This window comes from Mirounga angustirostris, unplaced genomic scaffold, assembly GCF_029215605.1.
Source record: "Mirounga angustirostris isolate CCGP_5_RB_7025 unplaced genomic scaffold, mMirAng1.0.hap1 SCAF_7, whole genome shotgun sequence".
Lineage (NCBI taxonomy): Eukaryota > Metazoa > Chordata > Mammalia > Carnivora > Phocidae > Mirounga > Mirounga angustirostris.
The window spans coordinates 62,203,734-62,229,267 of record NW_026991715.1 but is presented as its reverse complement, the minus strand read 5'-3'; the positions used below and the strand labels follow the sequence as shown (position 1 = coordinate 62,229,267).

Genomic DNA, 25,534 nt, shown 5'->3' with positions numbered 1-25,534 from the left:
CAAATATTTTAGGGAATATTTATGGACCAGGAAAATGTATAAAATGATATTGTCTATATTCTGGAAGATGTGAGCCAATGATGGTGCGCTCCAAGAAGACGAATTGGGCTCAGTCCGCACCCCCCAGAAAAACACTTAAGCCCATAATACCCCAAGGGATAAATGGAGGGCAAATGTGGAATTGTGTCCAGCTGTGGCCAGAGCAGCTCAATATGGAAATCACTAGCAAGCTTTCAAATAGAACATTAGTTACATAGGGTATATGTTGCTTTTAGCTACCTACAGGATGTGTGTTGGAGCAGGAGAGCAAATCAGGTAGTGGAACTTCTTTTAAACCAGATTGTACACTCTTCAGTCTGCAGGCGTTGCTGATTTTCCTGTTTTAAAGGAAACGACTTTGTTTGAAAAACATTGAGGATGGTGGTGATGGTTGTAAGTGTGCTTAGTACCACTTTACACTTAAAATGGTTAAAATGGTAAATTTTATGTATGTTTTACTATTTAAAAATAGAAAAACTGGTATTTAACCTTTAACAGTAGTACTTCCATCTTCTCGAAGTTCATTTTTACATCTTTTACTATTTAAGGAGCTGTTCTTAAATTTAAGAAGTTGTTGGGGCGCCTGGGTGGCTCAGATGGTTAAGCGTCTGCCTTCGGCTCAGGTCATGATCCCAGGGTCCTGGGATCGAGCCCCGCATCGGGCTCCCTGCTCAGCGGGAAGCCCACTTCTCCTTCTCCCACTCCCCCTGCTTGTGTTCCCTCTCTCACTGTGTCTCTCTCTGTCAAATAAATAAAATCTTAAAAAAAAAAAATCAAGTTGTTACTTGTGTATAATTTTCCTTTCTTATAAAAAATTCAGTTACCAATTTGAATTTAGAAAGTGTTCTTTGTGAAGAACAAAGCATTAAAAAAAACCCCACTATTAAGCATTTTATGCTCTAAAGCTTCCCAAGTAGTTATGAATGGTAGTACTCATTACATACTAGTACTCATGAGCAGTAATAGTCACTTACCCTTGGGGAAAACTAAGATATGGAGAGCATAACTCACATTAAATCTGTCAAAACTGGATCCAGGATTTAAAATGTCTGGTCCCTTTCCTGTGCTCAGAGATATGGCCATGTCACCTCCTGTGGTTGCCTAATAATTCATTCTATTATTTTTCAGGTTCATACTAAAATACACATTGATACCTCGAAAATCCTCATCTGTCCTCCCCAGTTTAATATTCTTCTGAATCTCGTAGTGCAATCCTATTTGGAGGTGGTTGGACTCCCCCAACCCTCACCACCAACAACCCCCCCACATACTCATGATGAATATATTTCTAGAAGAGATGAAAAACAGGGGCCTTATTGGCTTGAAAGGTGCTAGCAGCTTAAAAGAGGGGAAAAAAATCTCATCAGTATAATGAGAAAATGTGGGATCTGAGAGAGAAAAATTTAGTGTCTATTAACCCCCCCCCCACACAGGATGGCAAAAGACAAATTGATCTGTCTTAATTAAGCTAAAGCATTAGAGCATTAAGTGAATGTTGAAGAACTGTGCTAGGGAGTGTGTTGAATATAATGTGTTACTTAAAACCTTTAGTAAAACTTTTTACCTGTTTACAAGAGAGAGGTGATAGCACTGTCAACCAAATTGTTGTCAAAAGAATAAAGTGCATAAAAGACTTTAGAACCAACCCTCTTTTACTCATTAAAGTCTCCTAGTGCTTCATTAATTTTAATGGTATAATCTGGTTCTGATTGAAGTGCACCGGAGTAGTTAGTGCCTCATCAGCACTGATGAGTTCCCAGTAATTCAGGCCATGATGGCAAAATCACATGTCTGTTTACATCTACTCCATGCGTGTTTGTCCATGTCTTCAGCACAGCTTTTACATCCCAGGAACCCACTGTCTTCTCTCTGACCCCACGTATATTATGCAAAAGAGATTGCTATTTTCAGAGCTGCTTTTATACAAGTGAGTTCTGTGCAAACAGATTTTTGTGGAGATGCCAGAATAGAACATGTCTTCCCCTTCAGATTCAGTATACCAGTCGCCTACGTGAGTCAAATGCATTTTTGAAAAGTAAGGAGTCTGATGTATATGTTAAAAAGTAAATGACAGGCTCAGTTCATTGTATTTCCACTGTAGCTCTAAGATTCATAAAACTAAAAATTTTAATTCAAATATAATTAGCATACTGTGTTATATTAGTTTCAGGTGTCTAATATAATGATTGAGTAATTCTAGCCATTAATCAGTGCTCATCGTAAGTGTACTCTTAGTCCCCTTTACCTATTTCACCCGTTTCCCTTCCCACCCCACCTACCTCCCCTCTGGCTACCACCGGTTCTCTATATTAAGAATCTGGTTTTTTGTTTCTTTTTTTTCTTTTTCTTGAATTCCACTTATGAGTGAAAGCATATGGTATTATCTTTGTTTGACCTATTTCACTTAGCATTATACCCTCTAGATCCATCCATGTTGCAAATGACAAGATTTCATTCTTTTTTATGGCTGAGTGATGTTCCATTGTATATATCTACCAAATCCTCTTAAATTCTGCTTTCACAGTTCCATAATTACATGTCTCAAACTGATTTACTCATTGTCAAATATATTCTTAAAGATAATTATGGTGCACCTCCTTAATCTTGGAGGTATTTTTTATCTGGTGTGGGTATTTTCATAGCATGAGGATAAGTGACTCAGTGAACATATGGGCCCAAAGCAAGAGATCAAACAGTCTAACCCCATCCCTACTATAGAACAAAACAATAGCACTTAGACATTAGTAGCAACTGGGTAGGGCTTTCTTCGATGATGTGAAGGTGTGTCCACCAGTTGTGACCTCCCCCTTTTCTAGGTTCCATGATAACCGTTTGCCTTCTCTTCACATAGGTTTTTTACAGAAAAGATAAAATATAGTTAATTTGGCTTTCTTTTCTGAGTCATTTGGTTGTAGACTTGCAGTTCTTTGGTTTGGTCTTCCAGATGACTAATCTCCATTATGTGCAGATTTTTCTAGTTTAATTCTCAGATGGCTGTTTTACCTTTTCTTGAGGGTTTTGAGGATCCCTATTAAATGCTCTGTGTCTCAAAGGAAGTATAAGTATAGGTCTCTACATATATAAGAAAAATAAATTTGGTTGGCCCTCGAACAGCATGGGTTTGGACTGCATGGATCCACGTGGATTTTTTTCAATATGGAACTGTAAATGTATTTTCCTTAATGATTTTCTTGACTTTTTTTCTAGCTTTATTGTAAGAACACAGTGTGTATAATACATGTAACATACAAATATGTGTTAACTGACTATGCTATCAGTAAAGCTTCTGATTAACAGTAGGCTATCAGTTAGGTTTTGGGGGTTCAAAAGTTATATGTGGAGTTTTGACTGTGCAGGGGATCAGCACCCCTAACCCCCACCGTGTGTAAGGGTCAACTGTATTTGGGGGATTTAGTTCATACCACTAACCCCACCCCCACCCTGCCTTTTCTAAGATGTTCCTTGGGAAGTGAGATCCATGGAAGCCACTTGGAAGCTTCTCCTAGAAGTCTGTATGATGCCAAGAGTAGATGGTAGTGGCCATGCAAATTTATCACTGAGATCTCCTCTTGCAGGGGGCATAGTTCACTACTCCAGCCAGATAGGACCCCTCTGGATCAACCATCATGTTCATACTGAGTCCAGGCTTCCCATACTCTGCTTTCAGCTCATAAATGAGCAAGGCCCATTCCTGCCTTAGGACATGCAAGACTTTTCCAACAGGCGTGGAGACCCCCATGGGCCTGTATGAAACTTTCCTGGACCTGTGTTGTAGTCTGGGACTTCCCTTCTTCCCTCTCATTCTAGTATGGTGTTCTGAACACATGTCCCTTCTCACGTTCCCTCCTACAAATAGCACTTTCATGTTGAATCCTGCCATGACATCTGCTTCCTGGCCAACCCAGATGCAGTTGATAATTTTGTTTCAGGCCTTTGGGTTCTTCCTGATACTTTTGTTAACTTGCCCTATGGAATACTGAGAAAGAAATGTTGTGTATTTGTTTATTTCCTCTTTAATTTCTGTCAGTTTGGGCTTCATGTATTTTGAAACTTAGATGAATACATATGTAGAATTTATAAGTTTTCTCAGTGGATTTACATGTACATAATTATAAAATGTTTTCCCTTCATCTTTTTGTTTTAAAAAAGAACCATTTTATTATCTTTTATGATAATTTAGGCTGTCTGAGCTCAGCTGAATGTCTTTTATGTTTTGGAGATTTATCAGTTTTTTTTAAATATTTTTATTTATTTATTTGAGAGAGAGAATGAGAGACAGAGAACATGAGAGGGGGGAGGGTCAGAGGGAGAAGCAGGCTCCCTGCCGAGCAGGGAGCCCGATGCGGGACTCGATCCCGGGACTCCAGGATCATGACCTGAGCCGAAGGCAGTCGCTTAACCAACTGAGCCACCCAGGCGTCCCTGGAGATTTATCAGTTTTATCTCATGCATCTGTAGTTGTTTTTTGTTGTTATTTTCACTGAGTAGTATTCAGACTGTTACTAAAATCAACAGTTTTACATCTTGCAGTGTCTTCAGAGTATCACTCTCTCTTGACTTACTATGTTGTTTTTTTTTTAAATTTTAATTCCAACAGAGTTAACATACAGTGTTATTATATTCATTTCAGGTGTTAAAATGTGGTGATTGAACAATTCTATACACTACTCAGTGCTCATCAAGATAAGTGTACTCTTAAGCCGCTTCATCTATTTCATCCATCCTCCCTCACCACCCCTCTGGTAACCATCAGTTTGTTTTGTATAGTTAAGAGTCTGTTTCTTGGTTTGTTTCTTTTTTTCTTTGTTTGTTTTGTTTCTTAAATTCCACATATGAGTGAAATCATAAAGTATTTCTCTTTCTCTGACTGATTTCACTTAGCATTATACTCTCTAGATCCATCTATATTGTTGCAAATGGCAAGATTTCATTCTTTTTTATGGCTAATACTCCATTGTATATGTATATATCACATCTTGATTCATTGCTCTATCAGTGGACGCTTGGGCTGCTTCCGTAATTTGGCTATTGCAGATAAAGCTGCAGTAAGCACAGGGGTGCATGTATCTTTTCAAAATAGTGTTTCTGTGTCCTTTGGGCAAATACCCAGTAGCGGAATTACTGGATCATATGGTAATTCTATTTTTAATTTTTTGGGGAGCCTCCATAATGTTTTCCACAGTAGCTGCACCAGTTTGCATTCCAACCAACAGTGCAAGAGGGCTCCTTTTTCTCCACATTCTTCACACATTTGTTGTTTCCTGTGTTTTTGATTTTAGCCATTCTCAGAGGCTGAGGTGCTACCTCGCTGTGGTTTTGACTTGCATTTTCGTGATGATTAGTAACGAGCATCTTTTCACGTGTATGTCGTCTCTGGAGAAATGTCTATTCATGTCTTCTGCCTGTTTTTCAGTTGGATTATTTGTGTTTTTTGGTGTTGAGTTGTATAAGTTGTTTTTTTTTAAATTTATTTATTTGACAGAGACACAGCGAGAGAGGGAACACAAGTAGGGGGAGTAGGAGAGGGAGAAGCAGGCTTCCTGCCGAGCAGGGAGCCCGATGTGGGGCTTGATCCCAGGACCCTGGGATCATGACCTGAGCCAAAGGCAGACGCTTAACAACTGAGCGACCCAGGCGCCCCCTTTTTTTTTTTTTTAAGATTTTATTTATTTTTAGCGCTTCTCAAATTTTAATGTGCATCAGAATCAGCTGGAATTTGTTTAAAAAAAAACCAGATTTCTGGGTAACCCCCACCAGAGTTTCTGATTCAGTAGGTCTGAGGTGGGTCCAAGACTGGATTTCTAATAAATTCCTGGGTGATGCTGAGATTGCTGGTTTAGAGGCCACACTTTGAGAACCACGAAGCTTTCCTTTCTCTTCTATTTTTTGAAATACTTTGAGAAGAAAGAAACTCTTTAAATGTTTGGTAGAATCACCTGTGAAGCCGTCTGGTCCTGGACTTCTGTTTGTTGGGAGTTTTTTGATCACTGATTCAATTTCATTCCTGGTAATTGTTCTGTTTAAATTTTCTATTTCTTCCTGATTTAGTTTTGGGAGATTATAGGTTTTTAGGAATTTATCCATTTCTTCTAGGTTGTCCAATTTGTTGGCGTATAATTTTTCATAATATTGTCTTACAATCCTTTGTATCTCCGGTGTTGGTTGTTATTTCTCCTCTTTCATTTCTTATTTTAAGTGTTGTTTTTTGTTTTTTTTTTTTAAGAGTCTGGATAGAGGTGTAACATTTCTGTTGATCTTTTCAAAGAACCAGCTCCTGGTTTCATCGTTCTATTTCTTTTTCTTTTTTTTTCTTTTTATTTATTTATTTTTTTAGATTTTATTTCATTTATTTTTGCTTCAATTTTTATTTCCTTCTATTGCTTTTGGGTTTTCTTTGTTCTTCCTTTTCAAGCTCCTTTATATTTAAGTTTAGGTTGTTTATTTGAAATTTGTCTTGTTTCTTGAGCTAGGCCTGCATTGCTATATTCTTCCTTCTTAGAACAGCTTTTGCTGCATTCCCCAAAATTTTGGACTGTTGTGTTTTCATTTTCATTTGCCTCCATGTACTTTTTGATTTCTTCTTTGATTTCTTGACTAACCCATTCATTGTTAGGTAGCATGTTATTCAGCCTACATGTATTTCTGTTCTTTCCAGATTTTTTCTTGTGGTTCATTGCTAGTTTCATAGCTTTGTGGTCAGAAAAGATGCATGATATGACTTCAATCTTTGTGAATTTGTTTAGACTTGTTTTGTGACCTAATACGTGATCTATTGTGGAGATTGTTCTATGTGCACTTGAAAAGAATGTGTATTCTGCCTTTTTAGGATGGAATGTTCTGAATATATCTGTTAGATCCATCTGGTCCAATGTGCATTCAAAGCCACTGTTTCCTTGTTGATTTTCTGTTTGGATGATCTATCCATTGATGTCAGTGGGGTTTTAAAGTACTATTATTGTATTACTATTGATTACTTCCTTTATGCTTGTTATTAGCTGCTTTATGTATTCACATGCTCCCACATTGGGTACACAAATATTTACAATTGTTATGTCTTCTTATTGGATTGTTTCCTTTATTATTATATAGTGTCCTTCTTTGTCTCTTGTTATAGTCTTTGTTTTAAAGTCTATTTTGTCCAATATAAGTATTGCTACTCTGGCTTTCTTTTCACTTCCATTTGAATGATAAATGCTTTTCCCTCCCTTTTCATTTGTATGTGTCTTTAGGTCTGAAATAAGTCTCTTGTAGGTAGCATATAGAGGAGTATTTCCTTTTTATCTGTTCTGTCACCTTCTGTCTTTTGATTGGAGTGTTTAGTCCATTTACATTCCAAGTAATTATTGATAGGTATATACGGTTATTGCCCATTTTGTTACTCAGTTTATAGTTGTTTTTGTAGTTCTTCTCTGTTTCTTTTCTTGCTCTCTCACTGCTTGCTGGCTTTCTTTAGTGATATACTTGGATTCCTTTCTCTTTATTTTTTGCATATATACTATTGATTTTTTATTTGGGGTTACCATTAGACTTGTGCATAACATCTTATGTGTATAACAGTCTATATTAAGTTGATGGTTGCTTAAGTTTGAACCCATTCTTTACTCCTCTCCACCCCGCATTTTTGGTTTATAGTGTCATACTTTACATCCTTTTATTTTATGAATCCCCTGACTGATTTTTATACGTATGTTTAATTTCACTGCTTTTGTGTTTCCTATTTTTCTTATTCCACTTAAAGAGTCCCCTTTTACATTTCTTATAGGACTGGTTTAGTGCTTATGAATTCCTATTTCCTATTTTTCTTATTCCACTTAAAGAGTCCCCTTTTACATTTCTTATACGACTGGTTTAGTGCTTATGAATTCCTTTAACATTTGTTTTTCTGGGAAGCTGTTTCTCTCTCCTTCTATTCTGAATGATAGCCTTGCTGGATAGAGTATTCTTAGCTGCAGGGTTTTTTTGTTTTTGTTTTTGTTTTTCCTTTCAGCATTTTGAATACATCATGCTTTCTTCAGGCCTGGAAAGTTTCTGCTGAAAAATCAGCTAATAGCTTTTCCCTTGTATGTAACTGTTTCCTTTCTTACGCTGCTTTGAAAATTCTCTATCACTAATATTGGCCATTTTAATCACTGTTTCTTGGTGTGACCCTCCTTGGGTGGATTTTCTTGGGAGCTCTGTGTGCCTCCTGGATCTGGATCTCTGTTTCCTTCCCCAGATAAGGAAGTTTTCATCTATTATTTCTTCTAATAAATTTGCTGCCCCCCCTTTCTCTCTCTTCTCCTTCTGGGATCCCTATAATGTGAATGTTATTATGCCTGATGGTGTTGCTGAGTTCCTAAAGTGTGTTTTCATTTTTTATTATTTTTTTCTCTCTGCTGTTCACCTTGATTGCTTTCTTTCTATCACTTGTCCTCCAGGTTGCTCATCCATTCTTCTGTTTCCTCTAGTCTATTTCATCTAGTGTATTTATTTCAGTTCCTGAATTCATCTCTGATTGGTTCTTCTTTATGTTCTGTGTCATTAGTTTCACTAAGGTTCTCCACTGTTTTCTCAAGTCCAGTGAGTAACTTTATGATGGTTACCCTTTATATTCTGTGTAACAGGTATATTACTTATTTCCATTTTGTTTAGCTCTCTTGCTGTGATTTTGTCCTGTTCTTTCATTTGGGATATGTTCCTCTTTCTCCTCATTTTGTCTAACCCTTTGTGTCTGTTTTTGTCTCTCTTGGTCTTCAAAGCAGTGGTCTTATGAAGAAGAGATCCTGTAGTGAGTGCCCTGCAGTGCAATGTCCCCTGTTCACCAGAACCTGCACTTGAGGGGTGTCTCCTGTGTGTGTGTTGCATGCTCCCTACTGGTGTGACTGAATCATGTTTGCTTTCATTCTAGCTGTCTGCAATGCCTCTCTTTGCCTGTTGTGGGCAGGGTTTGGTCCCTGTGTTGTTATTGGGCCCATCTGGAGCCACTTGGGCTTGAGCTGAGTTAGAGCAGATGTTCACCAGAGCTGCAGGAGCACTGAACTGCACTTTGCTTTACCAGTGTTGTCCCCTGAGAAGCTTTGGTTGGTGGACAGGGTTTGCATTCAGACCAGATGTCTATTCCCAGCCTACTGCTGGGAACAGAGCTGCTCTGATATGTGTAGTTATCTATCCCTCTGTACCGGGGAAGGAGTCTCTTTGGAGTGGGGCTTGCCCCTGCCAGGGGTACTTGCACACTGCCAGGCTTATGGCAACACTTTGGATGGGCTCTGGCCAAGGGTATATTGGAGGGAGCAGGTCTTCAGGAGAATGTGGGGCAGGGCACAGAGTGTTAGCAAGGTTTGCATAGATCTGCTGCAGGAAGGGATCTGGAACTGTTTTAGAAAACTCCTGTTGCAGGGCTGGAGGGGGCAATTCTGCAGGGGAGCACAGTGGGGCACTCGTGTCAGCAAGGTCTGCAAATGTCTGTATGGGAGGGGACCTTCAGCTGCCCACAACTCCTGCTGAGGCTCCTATGTTGAAGGGGGCAGATTGGCAGATGTATGCATGGGCAGGGTGCGTTCTTAGCAAGCTAGGTGGAGAATGCTGGTTCCTGCAGGTGTCTGTGCAGGCTGGGGAGCAGGAGAGGGAAATGGTGCCCACCAGATCTTTTGTTCTTGGAGAAGTTTCCCAATGACCCTGCCCCTCCAGCGCAGGCTGAGAGATAAGTAAACAAATCTCCCTCCCATATACCCCAGGTGTTTTTCAAAACAAAGAGGATACTATAAAATAGAAAAACATCAGCATGCATCTCAACTAATAAAGATAATTATTATGTGAAACTTATTTGGGTTTTACATTTATACACTGCACACTCATAATGTATACTGGATTCTAATACAAAATATTTCCATATGGGTTACAGCAAAAAAAGTCACTGCCTTATTATTTAATCATCATAAAAACTTTGTGAGGCAGGGATTACCTCCATTTTACAAATGAAATCAAGACTCTATAAAGTTAAAAAAAAAAAAAAGATCTGTACTCTGAAAACTATAAAACACTAATGGAAAAAACTGAAGATGACACAAAGAAATGGAAAATATTCCATGTTCATGGATTGGAAGAACAAATATTGTTAAAATGTCTGTACTACACAAAGCAATCTACACATTTAATGCAACCTCTGTCAAAACACCAACAGCATTTTTCACAGAACTAGAACAAACAATCCTAAAATTTGTATGGAACCATGAAAGACTGAATAGCCAAGGCAACCTTGAAAAAGAAAAGCAAAGCTGAAGCATCACAATTCTGGACTTCAAGTTACATGAAAAAGCTGTAGTGATCAAGACAGTATGGTACTGGCAGAAAAACTGACCCATAGACCCATAGAACAGAATGGAAAACCCAGAAATGGACCCACAACTATATGGTCAACTAATCTTTGACAAAGCAGGAAAGAATATCCAATGGAGAAAAGAATCTCTTCAACAAATGCTGTTGGGAAAACTGGACAGCCACATGCGGAAGAATGAAAGCGGACCACTTTCTTATACCATGCACAAAAATAAATTCAAAATGGATAAAAGACCTAAATATGAGACAAGAAACCATCAAAATCCTAGAGGAAAACACAGGCAGTAACTTCTTTGACTTTGGTTGTAACAGCTTCTTCCTAGATACGTTTTCTGAGGCAAGGGAAACAAAGGCAACAATAAACTATTGGGACTTCATTAAGATAAAATGCTTCTGCACAGCGAAAGAAACAATCAACAAAACTAAAAGGCAACCTTTGGTATGGGAGAAGATATTTGCAAATGGCATATCTGATAAAGGGTTAGTATGCAAAATATATAAGACTTATAGAACTCAATAACCCCAAACCAAATAATCCAGTTAAAAAAAAAAAAAAAGGACAGAAGACATGAATAGACATTTCTCCAAAGAAGACATACAGATGGCTAACAGACACAATGAAAAGATGCTCAACATCACTCCTTATCAGGGAAATCCAAATCAAAACCACAATTAGATACCATCTTATATCTGCCAGAATGGCTGAAACTAACAACACAGGAAATAACATGTTGGTAAGGATGCAGAGGAAGGGAAACCCTCTTACACTCTTGGTGGGAATGCAAACTGGTGCAGTCACTGTGGACAACAGTGTGGAGGTTCCTCAAAAAGTTACAAATAGAACTATCCTACAACCTAGCAATTGCACTACGAGGTATTTACCCAAAGGATACAAAAATACTGATTTGAAGGGATACATGCATTCTGCTGTTTATATGTTTATATATATATCACAACTTCTTTATGCATTTATATATAGTATTACTCATCCCTCAAAGAATGAAATCTCATTTGCAGTGTTGTGGTTGGAGCTAGAGTATATTATGCTAAGTGAAATAAGTCAGAGAAAGACCAATACCATATGATTTCAGTCATATGTGGAACTTAAGAAACAGCAGATGAACATGGGGGAAAAAAGAGGCAAACCATACAACAGACTGAGGGTTGCTGGAGGGAAGGTGGGCAGAGAGATGGGTTAAATGGGTGATGGGGATGAAGGAGGGCACTTGTGATGAGCACTGGGTGTTATATGTAAGTGATGAATCACTAAATTCTATACCTAAAACTAATATATATTAGTTTAAGCAAACTAATTAGTATACCTAATACTACACTGTTGTTAACTAACGAATTTAAATAAAAATTTGATAAAAATAAGAGTATGAAAAAAAATGTGCCCTTAGTCATATAGTTGATCAGTGTCAGAGCCTGAATTTAAGGCAAATCTTTTGATCTCAAAACAACTTCTTGTGTCTGCTTCCAAAACATATTCTTATATGACTTTTGGCCTGAGGGAGAATAACCAATTCCCCAAGCAGACATACTTATGATGATGACGTAGCAGCACACAAGTCAAGGAGAAGGACACAGGTTTCTCTTCCTCCATGGAAGAGAACTAGAATGATTTCCCAGTCATCAAAGCCTATTTTATCTGCATTCTGCTTCAGATGCAGGGAATATAGCAAATTAAAAAGGTCCCGTGACTAAGAACGATGTTCTTTTCAGCTTCATGAATATTGATTGAACTAGACCTTTGGAAATAGGAACTACTTGCATGATATGACTACTTAGGCTGGAAAATATGGCATTCAACTAGAATTTTAATAATTATAAGTCTCTATCTCTTCCAATAGACTCACTTTCACATAAAACCTCTTTTATTTTCACTGTAACATTGCCAGTGTGCTTGTTTTTGTGGCAGAAGTATAACTTGCCACAACTTCTGCACACAGGATTGTATCTATCAACTGTTTGGCAACGCTTGAGGAGAAAGGATATTCTCGTATCTAATTTAGATGCTGTTACATGATCTGAAAATTTTCTGAGGAACAGTCAGGAAAGGATATTTAATGAATATGGAGATTTCAACAAAAATTGAGATGCCAGATTGAATGTGTAGAAATTCATTGTAGACATGGTTATTAAATGCTTGTCTTTAGTTATGAATGTCTTGTTCTTAAAAAGGAAAGTTACAGATGAGTAATTCCTGATAATACAAAAAAGGTCAAACAGCCTTATAAATCAATAGTTTCAAATGTAGATGAGATAATTAAAGTCTGTGGGCAAACTAATATTCAATGCAAATGTAGTTTGGTTATTGATGAGTAGAATGAACGGCGAAGGTGACAAATAGGTAAAAATGCAACAAAAAGGAGATATTAGCTATACTTCCTGTACTGTAGATACTCTGTTAATTCTTCCTGTTAATAATAATTATGCTGGGGCGCCTGGGTGGCTCAGTTGGTTGAGCGACTGCCTTCGGCTCAGGTCATGATCCTGGAGTCCTGGGATCAAGTCCCGCATCGGGCTCCCTGCTCAGCGGGGAGCCTGCTTCTCCCTCTGAACCTCCCCCCTCTCATGTGCTCTCTCTCTCTCTCATTCTCTCTGTCTCAAATAAATAAATAAAATCTTTAAAAATAATAATAATAATTATGCTGTTTGAGATGCTGTGATACAGATTTCAAAACTTTATTTTTCTTGTGACTATGTTTCCATTCCTGTACTTTTTATGACTTTTTTATTTTATAACTGGAAGTTTGTAAGTCTTAATCCATATCACTTATTTCACTGATTCCACACACACACTCACCTCCCCTCTGGCAAACAACAGTTTGTTCTCATTTATGGGTCTGTTTTGTTTTTATTCATTTATTTTTGTTTGTCATTCCACATGTAAGTGAAATCATATGGTTCTTGCTTGCTCTCTAACTTCTTTGTTAGCAAAATACCCTCTAGATCCAACCATGCTGTTGCGAAGGGCAAGATCTCATTCTTTTTTATAGCTGAGTAGTATTCCATATGACCTCTTCTTAATCTGTTCAACCTATCAGTGGACACTTAGATTGTTGCTACATCATATCTATTGTAAATAGTGCTGCAGTATTACCCACATGGGGTGGATATACCTTTTCAAATTTGTCTTTGTTTTCTTTGGGTAAACAGCCAATTGTGGAATTACTGGATTGTATGGTGTTTCTAATTATTTTTTTTTTAAAGATTTTATTTATTTATTTATTTGACAGAGAGAGAGATAGCGAGAGCAGGAACACAAGCAGGGGGAGTGGGAGAGGGAGAAGCAGGCTTCCCGCAGAGCAGGGAGCCCGACGCGGGACTCGATCCCAGGACCCTGGGATCATGACCTGAGCCGAAGGCAGACGCCTAACGACTGAGCCACCCAGGCACCCACGACTGAGCCACCCAGGCGCCCGGTGTTTCTAATTATTAATATTTTGAGGAAACTCCATAGTTCTCCCCAGTGGCTGCACCAATTTACATTCCCACCTACAGTGCATGAGGGCTTCTTTTTCTTCACATCCCCACTGATACTTGTCATTTCTCATCTTTGTGATTCTGGCCATTCTGATAGTTGTGAGGTGCTATCTCATTGTGGTTTTGGTTTGCATTTCCTTGATGATAGTGATGTGGAGCATCTTTTCATCTTATTTCAGCTTATTTATATATCTTTTGGGGGGGAAATGTATATTCAGATGCTCCGCCCATCTTTTAATCTGATGATTAGTTATTTCCATGTTGACTTGTGTGAGTGCTTTACATATTTTGGAATTGAACCCCTTATTGGAAATATCACTTGTAAATATATTCTTCCATTCAGTAGGTTGCCTTTTCATTGTGTTGATGGTTTCCTTTGCTGTGCAAAAGCTAGTTATTTTGTTGTGGTCCCAGTGGTGTGTTACTGCCTTTGTTTTACTTGCCTGAGGAGAGCTATCCATAAGTATGGTGCTGAGGCCAATGTCCAAGGGTTTACTGCCTAGGTTTTCTCTTAGGAGTTTTTGGTTCCATGCCTCACGTTTAGTTCTTTAATCCATCTTAAGTTTATTTTGGTATGTAGTATAAGAAAGTGGTCCAGGGGCGCCTGGGTGGCTCAGTCAGTTAAGCGTCTGCCTTCAGCTTAGGTCATGATCTCGGGGTCCTGGGATTGGACCACTCATTGGGCACCCTGATCCATGGGAAGTCTGCTTGTCCGTCTTCCTCTGCCCCTCCTTCCTGCTCATGTGTGCATGCTTGCTCGCTCTCTGTCAAATAAATGAGTGAATGGATCTTTAAAAAAAAAAAGTGGCCAGTCTCATTCTTTTTTCCATGTAGCTATCCAGTTTCCCCAGCACCATTTACTGAAAAGATGGTCTTTCCCCCATTGTATACTCTTGCTCCCTTGGCTGTCGATTAACTGACGAGAGGATCATGGGTTCATTTCTGAGCTCTCTGTCCTGTTCCATGGATCTCTAGGTCTCTCTTTGTGCTGGTACCATACTGTTTTGATTACTATAGCCTTGCAGTACATCTTGAAATCTGGGCTTGTGATACCTCCAGCTTTGTTCTTCTCTCTCAAGGTTGCCTTGGCTGTTCGAGGTCTTTTTTGGTTTCATGGAAATTCCAAAATTCTAGTTTGGTGGAAAATGCTAGTGCTGTTTTGATAGGGATTGCACTGAATCTGTAGATTGCTTTGAGCAGTATGGACATTCCAACGATCTTCATTCTTCCAGTCCATGGGCATGGTATATTTTTCCATTTGTTTGTGTCATCTTCCAATTTCTTTCATCAGTGACTTCTAGTTCTCAGAGGATAGGTCTTTCACCTCCTTTGTTAAATTTATTCCTAGGTGTTGTTTTCTTTTTGGTGCACTTGTAAGTGGAATTGTTTTAATATCTCTCTCTGCTTCTCTCTGCTTCCTTGTTACTATATAAAAATGCAACAGATTTCTGTATGTTGGTATTGTATCCTGCAACTTCACTGAGTTCATGTATTCTGATACTTTCTTCCTGTTTTTTATGGGGTTTTTTCCGATGGGAACTTTTGGGTTTTGTATGTATAGTATCATGTCATCTGCAATAGTGACAGTTTTACTTCCTCCTTACCACTTTGGATGCCTTTTCTTTCTTTCTCTTGTCTGTTTGCTGTGGCTATGATGTCCAGTACTATGGTGAATAAAAGTGGTGAGAGTGGACATGCTTGTAGTCTTCCTGATCCTAGGGGAAAGGTTTCAGTTTTTCACCTATTGAGTATGTGGTTTGCTGTGAGTTATTCATATAGGGCCTTTATTATGTTCATTTCTGTTTCCCCTGAACCCACTTTGGTGAGCCTTTGTATCATGAGCGGATGTAGTATTTTGTCAGATGCTTTCTCTGCATCTACTGAGAAGATCATACGGTTTTTATCCTTCCTCTTATTAATGTGATGTATCACGTTGATTTGTGGATATTGAACCACCCTTGTATCCCAGGGATAAATCCCACTTGACCATGATGAACAATCCTTTTCATGTATTGTTGAATTTCTTTTGCTCATGTTTGGTTGGGGAATTTTACATGTGTTCGTCAAAGATATTGGCCTATGGTTTTTCTTTCTTTCTTTGTGTCTTTGATCTTGGTGTCAGGCTAATGCTGGTGTGGTAGGATGAATTTTGAACTTTTCCTTCCTCTTCTGTTTCTGGGAATAGCTTGAGATGAATAGGTATTAACTCTTCTGTAAACGTTTTGGTGTAGGTTTAGATCCCAAGGCTTGCTTTCTTTTTATTTCGGTATCCATATATTTTTATGCCACTGCTTGCTTTTCAGCTTTTCTTCAAAAAGAAAGAAAGAAAGAAAAATAATGTTGGCATATGCCTCTGTTGGTCTCTTCAGCTCCTATATGCTTAGGTTTCTTTAGCTGTAGGCATTTGCCTTCATTTACCTCTTACTTTGGAAGACCTTTCAGAAGAGGGACTGTCCAGATCTGTTGGTTAGCCCTAAAGCATAGTTTTAAGGGATATTCAGAGATATCAGTTATCATAACATTACTGTAGTGGTTCCTATCCTTTTATGACTTCTTTCACAAGCCCCTTACATAGTACATACAATGTGATGAGCACTTCTACATGCACTTTCCAGTTGTCAATGTTCTGCTCCCAACAGCCCTATGAGATAGTCATTGTCATTGGGATCCTTATATACAAAGAAAACTGAGGAACACAGAGGCTGAATAAATCATTTAATGGAATTTGGTGGGAGAGTTGGGACTTGTGCCAGGCAATGTGCCTGTACAGTCGACATGTTTGGCCACAACACCAGTGTTATCTACCCTTTATCCATTTGTCCCTAGAAGGCCAGTCACTGGATGAGGTTCTGATCGCTCATCTGTCCACAGGCCTTGACTGGCAAACAGTTGTCCACCACCCCATCCCATTCAGGGTATTTAACATGATGTCCTCAATTATACTGACTGCAGATTCCTTGTCTGAATTTTTATCACACATCAGTTTGCCCTTCAGAAATTAAGGTGGTGCCTATCAGCACTAGCCTGAGTACATTTCTCTTTTATTTCATTTTTTCCTCAGTGTAGCAGGATGGAAGGCAAGTGTGTACATTAAAGCAGTAGTTCATTTTTACCCTAGCACTGACAGTGCTCACCTACAGAATGCATAACTTGATCTCATTCCTGTCATTGAAGCTAACAATTTTTATGTTGTATAATTTTGTAACTTGCTACAGAGTTCTCCCTAACTCTTCTGTGATGCCCGTAAAAGCATAATAAAATTTTATACAATGATATGCGTGCTGAGGGAATAAGTCAGCTTTCGAATTATACTAAACACATATTCAGTATTAGACCTCAAACTGTGGATTTCTCTTGAGAGAGTAAATATACAAACATAAAATTTCAGACTGTATCTAACTAATAATCTTGACCCTATTTAACTCATAATCTTTGCAGCAACCAGTTTAGGAAGCCAAGCCATAATCTAACTTAGCAGCCGAGAGATTTGACGTTGTCAATGACGGCCATCTTCCTTAATTTTTTTTACCCTTATTTCAACTCAGGACCAACCAAAGAAAGCCAAATACTTTTCTCAAACCATTTCCATTGGATACCCTGTTTTGAGTTATTTCGGCCTTCAGTTTCTCCATGCCTACAACCCCAATCAGTTTATACCTGAAACTCCCATTTGTCACCAGAGTGCTATTGTGTGCTTGTATTTGAATTTCTGACAAATTTAAGTGATGGTGGCTGACTCCCTTTCTGTATCTATCCCTGAGTAAGTAGCCTCTGTTGGTCATTTGTATAGTTGTATTTATTTCCACACCCTCAAGAGAAATCAATGTCCTCTTGTTCTAGTTGCTAGAAACATGATTGGAAAACGAGGGACTAATACACCAGTGTTGTCCATAAAGTTTTGTTACAGTGTTGATATAGCATCTAGATGATTGGAGGGTATTTAGATTTGTGTGTAAGTGGTCTTAGAAATATGTTTTATCATTGCCTTACCGTATTTTTGCCTGCTGTTACTTGTAATTTGATGTATTTGCCTTCGGAGTAGGATTTTTAAACATCAGGGAAACTGAGGATATTAAGGAGAGTTTTATTTTAAAGATAGGACAATTTTACATTTTTCCAAGTCTATAAAAACTCTCAGAGTAAAAATTTCTTCATGTCTGTCATACCAGCAGACAGATTATTTATAGTTTGGAAAAGAAAAAGTTCACTTCCTGACAAACTGAGGCAGAGGTGGTGGGACCTTAATATCTTGGCCTCTCTCCAGCTTCTTTTCACAGTCCACAAGGTAGTTGACTCCATCGATGACTATCTGAACAAGCTCAACCTTTGATAGTAAAAAAAAAAAAAAAAAATTAATTTGCATAGAAGACATGTGCAAGGCATTAATAAGAACAATACTGGGAGAAGTAAGAAATTGCCATGTTAGGTGGACTTTATAACAATTTCTTCTTTCTTAGTATTTCCCTGAAGTATTGTGGAGGGGAGGGTTGCTCTCAGTCATTTTTAGATTGAGTTACTTTTTTGAGAACTTTTTAAATATATGAAAACCATTAGGGTGCATGTCAAACACTCCCCCCACCCCAACCAGTCTCTGCTACAAGTTTATCTAAAAGTAAAATTATAGGGGTGCCTGGGTGGCTCAGTTGGTTGAGCATGTGCCTTTGGCTCAGGTCATGATCTAAGGGTCCTGGAATCTAGTTCTGCCTTGGGCTCCCTACTTGGCAGAGAGTCCACTTGTCTCTCTCCCTCTGCCCCTCCCCCTGCTTGCACGCTCTAATAAATCTTAAAAAAAAAAAAAAAGTAAAATTACAGTGACACCTTTGTTTTGTTCTTTGACCTGGATTTCTCTTAAGACCTGCCACTGAGGGGCACCTGGGTGGCTCAGTCATTGGGCGTCTGCCTTCAGCTCAGGTCATGATCCCAGGGTCCTGGGATCGAGCCCCGCATCGGGCTCCCTGCTCAGCGGGAGGCCTGCTTCTCCCTCTCCCACTCCCCCTGCTTGTGTTCCCTCTCACGCTGTCTCTCTCTCTCTCTGGCAATTAAATAAATAAATAAATAAAATCTTAAAAAAAAAAAAAAAAAAAAGACCTGCCACTGAGCTATCTGAGCACTATAGCTTAGATAGTATCTGAACTATCATTTACACAGTGGCTAGCTTTCTGAAAAATTACTTAAAAGCAAATGTTTGGGGGCAATTAAATCAAGTTTTCACTGTACCAGGCAAGTTTGCTACTTAAAGGAAACTGAATTATATTAGGATTAACCTTTAAAAATTCCTGCTTTAAAAAAAAGGCGGGGGGCGCCTGGGTGGCTCAGTCGGTTGGGCGGCTGCCTTTGGCTCAGGTCATGATCCCAGGGTCCTGGGATTGAGCCCCACATCGGGCTCCCTGCTCGGCAGGAAGCCTGCTTCTCCCTCTCCCACTCCCCCTGCTTGTGTTCCCTCTCTCACTGTGTCTCTCTCTGTCAAATAAATAAAATCTTTAAAAAATAAATAAAAAAATTAGAACTTTGATTTACAAATACGGTTTTTCATTAGAGCACATCTACCTATGAATTTTTTTCTTGGGATCCTCTTCCTAATCAATTGCACTGCTCCTAAAGAGATGCAAACTAAGATAGTAAGCAATTTCTTAATTCCAGACAGCATTAAAATGCTTGATAACTCAAGGATGAAGGGGATTATTATTTGTTACAGCTGAACATACCTTAGGCATGACTGAGTCTAGTCCCCTCCCCACTTTTCATGCATAAGGAAACTGAGACCCCAAGAGAGGGTTAGGTCAGAAAGCTAGTCATCACTAATCAGACACCTAGTTTTTACTTATCCAATTTGAACCTATCCTTGTGTTCATAATGGTGTGGTGAGATGGTTCTCTCATTCACTGCCAAAGGGACTCTATCTTGATATAAATCTGATAAGTAACTTGGTTATAAGTAAGGTCCCCTCATCTTTAGCCCAGGAATTCTCTTCCTAAAAATATATCCTAACTAAATAATCAGAGTTGTGATTAGAGTTATGTGTAGAGACGGTTACAGAATTATGTATAGATATGGTCAAGTAAAATAACAAATCAGATATCAAAATAGATAATGGAGTATCTTTACTATGCTGTCATTAAAAATTATGTTTTTGAAGACTACTTAATATTGTAAGAATAAGCTCATGATAGAATACATTGGAGAAATATATGATTATATTTTGTTTTTAAAAAAGAGGTATTTGGGTGCCTGGGTGGCTCAGTCATTAAGGATTTGCCTTTGGCTCAGGTCATGATCCCAGGGTTCTGGGATCGAGCCCCGCATCGGGCTCCCTGCTCAGCAGGAAGCCTGCTTCTCCCTCTCCCACTCCCCCTGCTTGTGTTCCCTCTCTTGCTGTCTCTCTGTCAAATAAATAAATAAATAAAAATTTTTAAAGAGGTTTTTGAATAATTGTAAAAATGAAAGGCATGCCTTCTGCTTGGAGAGCCCCGGGGCAGTCCCAGCACCAAGGGCCCAGGGACCGCCCCCCCTCCCCACCCCGAGCTATAGGTGCAGCCATCCCGTCACCAGGTACACAAAGTCTACACATGGGACAACCATACCTAAGACCATTCTTCAAGGAGAAGTAGCTGTTCTGCCTAATTCATAGAAAAAGACAAAGTCAACAAAATCAGGAGACAGAGGAATATGCTCCAAACAAAAGAGTAGGATAAAACCTCAGAAAAAGAACTGAACTAAACACTTTTATTCAACATAGTACTGGATGTCCTAGCCATAGCAATCAGACAAGGAAAAAAAACATCCAAATTGGTAAGGAGGAAGTAAAACTGTCACTATTGCAGATGACATGATACTATACATACAAAACCCAAAAGTTCCCATCGGAAAAAACCCCATAAAAAACAGGAAGAAAGTATCAGAATACATGAACTCAGTGAAGTTTCAGGATACAATACCAACATACAGAAATCTGTTGCATTTTTATATAGTAACAAGGAAGCAGAGAGAAGCAGAGAGAGATATTAAAACAATTCCACTTACAAGTGCACCAAAAAGAAAACAACACCTAGGAATAAATTTAACAAAGGAGGTGAAAGACCTATCCTCTGAGAACTAGAAGTCACTGATGAAAGAAATTGGAAGATGACACAAACAAATGGAAAAATATACCATACCCATGGACTGGAAGAATGAAGATCGTTGGAATGTCCATACTGCTCAAAGCAATCTACAGATTCAGTGCAATCCCTATCAAAACAGCACTAGCATTTTCCACCAAACTAGAATTTTGGAATTTCCATGAAACCAAAAAAGACCTCGAACAGCCAAGGCAACCTTGAGAGAGAAGAACAAAGCTGGAGGTATCACAAGCCCAGATTTCAAGATGTACTGCAAGGCTATAGTAATCAAAACAGTATGGTACCAGCACAAAGAGAGACCTAGAGATCCATGGAACAGGACAGAGAGCTCAGAAATGAACCCATGATCCTCTCGTCAGTTAATCGACAGCCAAGGGAGCAAGAGTATACAATGGGGGAAAGACCGTCTTTTCAGTAAATGGTGCTGGGGAAACCGGACCACTTTCTTATACCACAAAAATGAACTCAAGATGGATTAAAGAGCTACATGTGAGGCATGGAACCAAAAAAACTCAGAGAAAACCTAGGCAGTAAACCCTTGGACACCGGCCTCAGCAACATACTTATGGATAGCTCTCTTCCGTAAAACAAAAGCAGTAACACACCATTGGGACTATTCCAAAATAATGAAACAACACATCATCTGATTATAACATAGGCAAAGCTCCTGAATAGACATTTTCTTCAACAAGACATACAGATGGCCACCAGACACCTAAGAAGATGCTCCACATCACTATCAGCGGGGAAATACAAACCAAAACCACAAGATAGCACGTGCACCTGTCAGAATGGCCAGTATCACAAGGACAAGATGTGACAGATGTTGGTGAGGATTCAGTGGAAAAGGAGCCATCATGTGCTGCTGGTGGCAATGTAAACTGGTGCAGCCACTGTGGAAAATACCAGGGAAGTTCCTCATAAAATTAAAAACAGAACTACCATACGATCCAGTAATTTAATTACTGGTATTTGCCCAAAGAAAACAAAAAACACTAATTTGAAGAGTTACCTCCACCCCTACATTTTTTGCAGCATTATTTAAAATAGCCAAGATGAAGTGTCCATCAATAGATGAACAGATAAAGATGTGACATATGTATAGATTCCATTGTATATATGTGTGTATGTATATCACTCAGCCATGAAAAGGATTGAAATGTTGCAATTTGTGACAACATAGATAGACCCAGAGGGCATTCTACGTGAAATAAGTCTGAAAGACAAATATCGTATGATTTCACTTATATGTGTAGTCTAAAAACCAAAAAACAGAAACCAGACCATAAATACAGAGAACTAGTGGATGCCAGATGCAAAAATGGGTGAAGGGCAATGGGAGGTATAGGCTTCCAGTTATGGAATGAATAAGTGACAAGGATGAAAGGGACTATGGTCAATGTTATTGTAATAGCACTTTATGGTGACAGATGGTATCTACATTTGTGGTGAGGATAGCATAGCACATGGAGTTGTCAAATCAGCCTCACCCAGAGCAAAGCTTATGATTGACCTAACACATTAAAGAGAATCACTGTTTTCCTGAATAAGAGCTGTGAACTCATGAATAAATTTGTTCATGTGAATAAAACTATACAAAATATAAGTTTTACATAATAAAACAATCATTTAAAAAATGGAAGGCAATACATAAAAAATGTTTACAATGGTTTTCTTAGGGTTAAGTTAAATACGTAGTGTTATTTTTTAATACCTTTTGGCATTTTTCTAGATTTTATAATGGTCACCTATTAACTTATAGTTAGGCTTTAAAAAAAATTTTTTTTAACTGCCTTGCTTTCCAGGATTAAAAATCTAGTTAACATGAGAAGCAGACAGGCTTATGCTCCAGATCTTCTTTATTCACTACACCACATATTACTCAGTAAATTTCAGAAATTGTATTTAGAGCTCCTTCTTCCTCAAGTACTTTACCAGAGGTGGAAGCACACAAGCTGATTTGAGTGTTTCCTCCTTCCCTTTTCTCAGTTTATTGGTAGGGATACACCCATAGGCAGTGAAATATTTGAACGCTACCAAGGAAGAAGAAAGAGCATCAATAATGCAAAGATTTAATAACCAGCCACTGAGTTACTAAGATTTGTACGTTATAAGAGAAAGAGGCTTTTCAATTAATAAGGGGCATAATACATTCAATGGGACCATATCCAGATAAATTGGTATGACTTACTGGAATCAGTACTGGCTTAGGATTCAGCTGCATGTTCCTTAAGTGCGCTCTTTATGCTCCGTCTCATGCATCACTCCAGGCCTACCTATAGTTTATGAATGCTGTTCCTCCTATGTGTTCACAGAATCCTAAAGATTATTTCATGAGCACAATCTTTTATATACCTAGTGCATACATTATGTGCCATCTTTAGCTTGAAAACATAAAATTTTATAAACTATCAAGTATCTAAAAATGCTAAAAGTGAAGCATGGCTTTCACCAAAGGAAATTCAGAATCAAGAGAAAATTCTACTCTTTTACCACCCTCAGAGAGCACACACGTTCTCTGACATCATGGTGATAAAATTCTGCCGTCCTTTGGCATAAGAGAGCTCCCGTTGCTGAAATGATCGCTGGAATCCCTCTCGGGCGAGGTGCTGACAACAGTCCCCCCGTGAACTCCTTTACTTGCCATGTTCTCAGCTTACCTTGTGCTTCCTTTCATGCAATTATTTCCCATGGAGGGCTAGTACTACAGAATGAAACACTAACCGGACTCAGGACTCAGTGGGGAAAGACGAGGTCTGACTTTTGTGAATAAGGCAAGGCTGTTGAGGGTGCTTCTCCATTCCCTTTTTCTCGTAGGCTAGTAGGGTTAGCTGCTATTTGGAAAGTGAGAGAGATGGTACCTCTGATCGCCCGATGCGGTCTGTGTTGGAAATATCATACACATCCGCCACTGCTGCCGTGTCCACACCACCCGTGCCACGCTTCTGGAGTCTCAGGTTTTCCAGGATCTTGGAGAAGCGTGGATCCTGGGACAAGGGACAGTACTTAGTGTCAGAAGAAGCAAAATTGATTTGCCATCATTATTGGCACATGGACTTAGTAAGATGTGTAATGAGAGACAGTAACTGTTAATACTTATGAAGCATATACTTACTGTGTACCAAGGCACTATGCTAGAACTTTTAAACCTTACAGCAACCTCATGAAGTAGGTACTGCTTTCATTCTCATTTCACAGATGAGGAAACTGAGGCTCAGAGGAATAGAACTGGTGAGGGTCACACAGCTAAAAGGTAGCAGAGCTGTTACTAACTTCTATATCATTTTTGGCATTTGGATGCCAGCTTTGGTGAGTTGATTATTCATCTGTATCATAGTTTCACTGATAGAATTAAAATCATGAAGTTAAATCACATCAAATTTTCTTAACATTGGAATAATTTTCATTCTGTTTTTGGTACGAAGCACATTTTCTAAAATGGTTTTCAAGTATTTGATTTGCTTGTGCTGTGGCAGAAAGTACTGGATGCCTACCAGAATTCTTTTTCCTCCTCATCCACAGATAGAGCCGAGAACGTGACCACTGGCTAAGTTCTTGCAAATGGAACGAACATTAAGTGATGTGTACACTTCCAGGCCTAGACTTGAAATCTTCACATGGTCACACCTGCATCCTCTCTCCCCTTCCCACAAGCTGCAACATGGGGCCTGACCGTGACCATGGAGAGGGGACATGTCCTAGGACAGTGGTCCTCCCCATGCAGTTCCCTGACCAGCAGCCCCAAGTCACCTGGAAATTTGTTAAAAATGCAAATTCTGCAGGTGGGCCAAGCAGTCTGTTTTGACAAGTCTCCAGGTAATTTTGATGCAGGCTCAAGTGGGAGAACCCTCTACACTGAGAGAGACATTGATGGAAGGAACTCCATGGAGCAGGGCGGAGCAGCCCACCTGACCCTCCTGACTTGTAGGGAGAAGGAGAATTTAAACTTCTTGTTCTTGAAGCCATACGTCTTTCTTACAGCCCTTAACCTTTTATCCTAAATAATACGAGTGTCTTTTGAGGCAAACTTAACCCTTTCTTGTTATTTCCTATTACAGGTGCAGAAAGTAAGGAAGGGTATGGAATGATGGCGATTTCTCCCTCCACAAAGAAGTCGCAGCTGAACTTTTCCTGGTGGAACCCAACAGGGCTGTTGGCTTCATAACATTACCTTGCTGAGCTTTGGGATCCTAACGTGGACACCAGCCCGTAAGCCTGTGCCAAGGTTCGAAGGGCAGGTCAGAATGTATCCTAGTCGCTCATTCCACATGAACTCCCAGCCTCGCGCTTGGATTAAGCGTTCCACCTACAACAGTGAACAAATGGAGTTCTTAGATATCCATTCACTCAGTACATCCGCAACACTAGGGAGAGACATGTGTACTGTATGTTTGCCATGAATAAAATCTAGGCAAATTTGTATTACTTCCTTAATGGAAAAGGATACTACTATCCAAATATTAAAATGATCCAATTAAATTAGATGAAGCATGTAAAGCACTGAATGCAGTACCTAGCACATACTAAACATTCAATGAACGTCAGTTGCTGTTCATTATTTTTCGTGGGAGAAT

At 39.0% G+C, this 25,534-nt stretch overlaps 2 protein-coding genes across 2 annotated transcripts in view; one reads left to right on the top strand and one right to left on the bottom strand.

Annotated features, from left to right (window-relative positions):
- The window catches only part of ACOT12 (acyl-CoA thioesterase 12), an 88,009-nt gene extending 62,780 nt beyond the window's left edge, over positions 1–25,229 (top strand). Inside the window, exon 16 of the mRNA XM_045864175.3 lies at positions 25,019–25,229. The gene's annotated coding sequence lies outside the window, so the exon portion shown is untranslated. The remainder of the gene's footprint in view (positions 1–25,018) is intronic.
- Positions 17,911–25,534, bottom strand: part of CKMT2 (creatine kinase, mitochondrial 2) — a 31,645-nt gene continuing 24,021 nt past the window's right edge. Inside the window, exons 8-10 of the mRNA XM_064596312.1 lie at positions 25,132–25,266; positions 23,822–23,947; positions 17,911–18,166 (exon numbers count right to left, since the gene is read on the bottom strand). Coding sequence (XP_064452382.1) covers positions 18,047–18,166; positions 23,822–23,947; positions 25,132–25,266 — 381 coding nt within the window. The 3' untranslated portion in view covers positions 17,911–18,046. The remainder of the gene's footprint in view (positions 18,167–23,821; positions 23,948–25,131; positions 25,267–25,534) is intronic.